This window comes from Periophthalmus magnuspinnatus, chromosome 21, assembly GCF_009829125.3.
Source record: "Periophthalmus magnuspinnatus isolate fPerMag1 chromosome 21, fPerMag1.2.pri, whole genome shotgun sequence".
Taxonomy (NCBI): Eukaryota; Metazoa; Chordata; class Actinopteri; order Gobiiformes; family Gobiidae; genus Periophthalmus; species Periophthalmus magnuspinnatus.
In genome coordinates, this window is record NC_047146.1 from 28,902,894 (window position 1) to 28,908,893 (window position 6,000).

Genomic DNA, 6,000 nt, shown 5'->3' on the forward strand with positions numbered 1-6,000 from the left:
CTATCCCCCACAAAATGTAAACTGACCAAAAAAAAAAAAAAATCACTTTAACAAGTCAGCAGGAAACATAGCACCGTTTTCACAAGTGTGTGTGGATGTAAGGCTCCTGCGCTCTGAGGTGCTGTGTGGAGCTTTCTCAGCAGGAGCAATGTTAGAGAGTATGAGGCGGGGCAAAGGCAGTCCCAGGGTCAGGAGAATGTCCCATTGTGTTTTTATCCCCAGTGTGGTGAGGCTGTACCTGCCTGTCCTGGCCTGCGGGGAGAGCATTCAGACAGCCAGGTCGTCTGGACGTGCTCTCCCACTGCTGCCCCCGCTGGCCTGACTCAGGCAGCGTTCATCTGTGCTCCTGTCTTCTGGCCTCACTACGCCCCCAGGAGGAGGGACCCCCACACTGCAGGAGGAGGGGAGCCAGTGGCTCTGCAGGTCCCTGGTCTGCTGCTCCGTGGCCAGATTGACCCAGTTCTGCTGAGTGGCCAAAGTGTGGTTGTTGTTGTTGCTGATGTAGAAGTGTGTGGATGGGGGTGGCTGCTCCACTAGGGCAGGCAGGAAGCTCGCACTGTTGGTTGTCACTGCTGCGTAGTTTGGGGGAAAGTTTAGGTTTTGAAGGGGAGTTCTGGAGACCTCCACCCCAACACTGTGAGTCTGTGTGGACTCCTGATCTGAAGCCAAGGCACTGGTCATCCCCTGCTTCAGCTTCTTCCAGCCCAGGTGATAGATTTCCAGCAGGTTGAGCAGCAGAGACACACAGGCCACCACCAGCATGAAGACAATGAAGATGGTCTTCTCCGTGGGCCTGGAGATGAAGCAGTCCACTGTGTTGGGGCAGGGCCAGCGGGCACACTTGTACAGAGGCTTCAGCTTGAAGCCGTACAGGAAGTACTGTCCCAACACAAAGCCCACCTCAAATATAGTCTTAAAGATGATATTGAACACATATGTGCGTAATAGGGCTCCTCTCAGACGGATTGTACCATGTTCATCCCTGAATGATGGATTTTTGTTTCTGCCTCTGGTGTCTTCGTGATTGGTGAACAGTCCTTCCTCCTCCTCTACGCACCTGGTGGCGTTGTGCAGGTGCTCCCCCCGCTCCCGGTGGTCCTCCTCCAGCCTGACCAGGTGCAGCACGTGGCCCAGGTAGATGAGGGTGGGTGTGGACACAAAGACAATCTGTAGCACCCAGAAGCGCAGATGGGAGATCGGGAAGGCCTGGTCGTAGCACACATTCTCACAGCCGGGCTGCTGGGTGTTACAGGTGAAGTCAGACTGCTCATCTCCCCACACATCCTCTGCTGCCGCCCCCAGCACCAGGATGCGGAAAATGAAGAGCACAGTGAGCCACACCTTCCCGATGACCGTGGAATGCTCCTGGGCATTCTCCAGCAGCCGGCCCAGGAAGCTCCAGTCGCCCATGCCTCGAGAAGGGAGCAAACTCAGACTGAGGGCACAGGGAACAGGTCAGAACATCAGGTCAGAATAGTCAAATCAGAAATTCATAATACCTACAAGTAAGGTGTTTTTTTCTTTTCTACTGTTTCATTGTTAGGGTACGCTCTGCTCCCTCTACACTTTGCTCTCTCCCCTGTCCTCTGCTCCTTCTGCTCCTTCTGCTCCTTCTGCCCTTCTTCTCCCCTGCTCTCTGCTGCCCCTGCCCACCTGCTCCCTCTGCCCCTCTACTCCCTTTGCGCCTCTACTCCCTTTGCCCCTCTGCTGCCTCTGCTCCCTCTGCTCCATCTGCCCCTCTACACCCTCTGCCCTCTTTGCTCCTTCTGCTCTCTGCACCCTCTTCTCCCTCTGCCCTCTGCTTCCTTTGCCCTCTCTGCTCCTTCTGCTCTGGCCTCTGCTCTGTTCTCTGCTCCCTCTGCCCTCCTGCTCCTCTGCTCACTCTGCCCTCCTGCCCCTCTTGTCCCTCTGCCCCTGCTGCCCTTTTGCTCCCTCTGCTTCCTCTGCCCTCCTGCCCCTCTGTGTCCTGCCCTCATGTCCTTCTGCCCAGTCCTGTACCTTCCACTTTGGCTTCACAGTCTGTCCCAAAAAGAAGAAAAAAGGGGCGTTTCATGGACCACACTCCTGAAATACAAATACATGTACAGGTGAGGTGAGTAGATGTACTGTTCAACTTCAAAATAATAGTACTCAAGTAGAAGTACAAAGTAGTCAGCTTGTTTCTATCACAAATAGACAAGAGCCAAACAGCGTGTATCCCTCCGCATTAAGTGTACTACTCCCTTTAAATAGAGGATAGTCAAACACCATCCTGGCAAAGTCAAACACCATCCTGGCAGTCAGGAGACACAAAAAAGTAAGGCAAAACTAACTTGTGCTGATGATATTCATGTTTCTCCACATTTATGAAATACAAATTCCATATGTCAGACTGTCATATGGACTATGCCAGAGCAGCGCATGCTTTGTCTCCATCATAACAGCTTTGTCAAAGGAATGTGTGTGTGTGTGCATGTGTGTGTGTGTGAGACAGAAACTTGCCTCTAAACCACAAAAGTCCAGTTCCACAGGAGGTCATCTCCTCACAAAGAGCTGTCCTGGTGCGTGGTGCCAGGCTGAGGCTCATCTGCTATGAAGGGATGGGTCCTCAGTCCGAGACACACCGTCATGTCCGAACACAGAGCGATGCATTAGGGACACAGCAGAGTGCAGAGAGCGTGCCTGAACCTCCACACAGAGCCTTGGGGGCGGAGTATGATAATTTTGATTCTATATCCGGGTCTGTGTGATTTTTTTTAATCATTACCTAACAATATTAAACTAATGACAAATAAACCCTGACATTAAGTAGGCTACTGCCAGTAGACTACACGAACAAATAAGACGATTGTAAAGAGAATCAGTTAATGAAACAGGCCTATTTCCGTGTGGCCTTGCCATATCAGAGCAGGGACCAGGGAATGAGGGGTGGGGCAGAGCAGGGACAGAGGGACAGGGGACAGGAGGACAGAGGGATAGAGAGACAGGAGGACAGAGGGACAGGGAGACAGAGAGAGAAGAGGACAAAGGGACAGGGGGAGAGAGGGACAGGACCTAACAATAATTGTATTGTAATAATATTTCATGAGGACAAAGGGACAGGGGGAGAGAGGGACAGGAGGACAGCTGAGTGGGAGGACGACCTCTTGTTAAGATCTAGATTAGTGCAGTGCTAAAATAAGGCTCCACTCCAACCGGATCTGTCCAGGCTCCAGCATGACACACAAGACACAATGGAAACACCATGCAGACCCACATGGAAGAGTGTATATGTGCATGTGTGTACATGTGTATGTGTTTGTGTAGTCAAGTACAGGCTACAATAATTGTATTGTAATAATATTTCATAAGCACAAAAAGAGCCTAGCTTAGCCTATAGGCCATGGCCTCATTCAAATAACTTAAAAAGGTTCATACATATAGGTACACGCATACATACATACACACATACATACATACAAATTTAAATACATTTTCTGAGCATTTTATGTGAATGAGCAACACAAAATGGAACACAAGTGTGAAGTGGAAGGAAATATTTTACAAGATATCCACTTTAAAAAAAAATTAAATTAACATATAAGTGCAGCGTGCAAAAGTATTCATCATTCAGTTGTTTTTAGAAGTTGCCTGATGATTTTAGAAAGACTGAATGTTAACCTAATCACTAAAAAGAGTCCACCTGTGTGTAATCTTGTCTCAGTTTAAATGCAGCTGTGCTGTGAAGGGCACAGAAGTTTGTTAAGCAAGTGTTGGGGAGCAAACCACAAAACGAAGTCAAAGGACCACACCAAACAGGTCAGAGAAAAAGTTGTGGTGAAGTCTAAAGTAGGGCTTGGATCTAAAAAGAAGCGTTGAACATCTCAAGGAGCACTGTTCAATCCATCATCCAGAAATGGAAAGAGTATGACACCACTGCAAACCTACCCAGACATGGCTGTCCACCAAAACTTACAGAACTAACAAGAAGAGCACTTATTAGAGATGCAGCCAGGAGGCCCATAGTGACTCTGGAAGAGCTGCAGAGATCCACAACTCAGTTGGGGGAATCTGTTCACAGGATAACTATTAGTCGTGCACTACACAAATCTGGTCTTTATGGAAGAGTGGCAAGAAGAAAGCCATTGTTGAAAACCATCCATAAGAAGTCTTGTTTACAGTTTGCTAGAAGTAATTTGGAGGACACCGCAAACATGTGGCAGAAGGTGCTCTGGTCTGATGAGACCAAAATCAAACTTTCTGGCCTAAAAGCAAAACGCTATGTGTGGAGGAAAACTAAAACTGCACATCTAAAGACACCATCCCCACAGTCAAACACGGTGGTGGCAGCATCATGTTGTGGGGGTGCTTTTCTTCAGGAAGAAAGGTAAATCTTGGAAGAAAACCAAGACTTGAGACTCCGGTGGAGGTTCACCTTCCAGTAGGACAATGATCCTAAACATAAAGCCAAAGTGACAATGGAATGGTTTAACGCAAAACATGTTCATGTGTTAGAATGGCCCAGTCAAAGTCCGGACCTAAATCCAATTGAGAATATCTGGCAAGATCTGAAAATTGTAGTTCACAAACAGTCTCCATCAAATCTGACAGAGATTGAACTGTTTTGCCAGGAAGAATGGACAAATATTTCAGTCTGTAGGTGTCCAAAGCTGGTGGAGACATACCCCAAAAGAAAAAAAGCAGTTTTGTATTTTGTTTTTAATCTGGAAATTATGTATAATTTTCTTTCTACTTCATACATATGTACCATTTGTGTTACTTATTCACATAAAATGCAAATTAAAAAAATATTCAAATTTGTGGTTGTGACTTGGCAAAATTTGAAAAAGGTCCAGGGGGATGAATATTTTTGCAAGCCACTGTACATACATAAACATACAGTTGAAACCAGAAGTTTAAATACATTATATAAAAAGACACATACCCTTTTTTCTCACTGTCTGACATGAAATCAGGCTACACTTTTCCTGTTTTAGGTCAAAGATTACCAAAATGATTTCTATTTGCTAAGTGTCAGAATAATGAGAGGATTTTTTTTTTTTTTTTTTTTTTTAATTTTTCATTATTTTCTTCAAAGTCAGAAATTTACATACATTTCATTAGTATCTGCTACCATTGCCTTTAAACAGTTTGATTTGGTTCAAACATTTTGGACATCCTTCCACAAGCTTTTCACAATAGTGGCAGGAATTTTGATCCATTACTCCTGACAGAACTGGTGTAACTGAGCCAAGTTTGTAGGCTCGCACAAACCTTTTCAGGTCTGCCCATACATTTTCAAGAGGATTGAGATCAGGGCTTTGTGATGGCCACTCCAAAACATTGACTTTGTTATCCTTAAGCCACTTTGTAACCAGTTTGGCAATATGCTTCGGGTCATTGTCCATTTGGAAGACCCATCTGCACCCAAGCTTTAACTTCCTGGCTGATGTCTTGAGATGTTGATTCAGTATTTCCACATAAAGTTCTTTCCTCATGATGTCATCTATTTTGTGAAGTGCACCAGTCAGTCCTGCAGTAAATCCCACAACATGATACTGGCACCCTTGTATTTCACAGTTGGGATGGTTTTTCCAAGCCTGCAAGCTTCCCCGTTTTTCCTCCAAACATAGCAATGCTCATTTTGGTCAAACAGTTCAATTTTAGTTTGGTCAGACCACAGGACACATCTTCAGAAATGAAGGTCTTTGTTCCTGTGTGCATTTGCAAACTGTAATCTGCCTTTTTTGTTTGTAATGGCCTTACAGTGACTCTAACTCAAATATTGTCAATAAACCATCAGAAGCCTCCAAAGACCTAACATCATCATCTGGGTTTTCCCAAATTGTTTAAATGCATAGTAGTAATATTATCTTACTGTATGTAAAGTTTTGATCGTAATGAAAATTGTCTTAAAAATTCTTCTCTCATTATTCTGGAATTTAGCAAATAGTAATAAGTTTGGTCAATTTAATAGACCTAAAACTGGAAAAGTTTAGTCTGATTACTTGTCAGACAGTGAGAAAAAAAGGTTACGTGTCT

At 45.4% G+C, this 6,000-nt stretch overlaps 1 protein-coding gene and 1 long non-coding RNA gene across 2 annotated transcripts in view; one reads left to right on the forward strand and one right to left on the reverse strand.

The window, feature by feature from the left end:
* Nucleotides 1–6,000, forward strand: part of LOC129457312 (uncharacterized) — a 348,575-nt gene that overhangs the window by 243,444 nt on the left and 99,131 nt on the right. The gene's annotated exons all lie outside the window — the stretch shown is intronic.
* On the reverse strand, nucleotides 247–1,419 carry gja3 (gap junction protein, alpha 3). Its single transcript, XM_033986853.2, has one exon. The coding sequence runs from the start codon at nucleotides 1,408–1,410 to the stop codon at nucleotides 268–270; it is 1,143 nt and encodes a 380-aa protein (XP_033842744.1). The 5' UTR covers nucleotides 1,411–1,419; the 3' UTR covers nucleotides 247–267.

What these genes read in the sequence shown, in the direction of transcription:
- gja3 (XM_033986853.2), bottom strand. Translation starts at nt 1,410, where the DNA reads ATGGGCGACTGGAGCTTCCTGGGCCGGCTGCTGGAGAATGCCCAGGAG.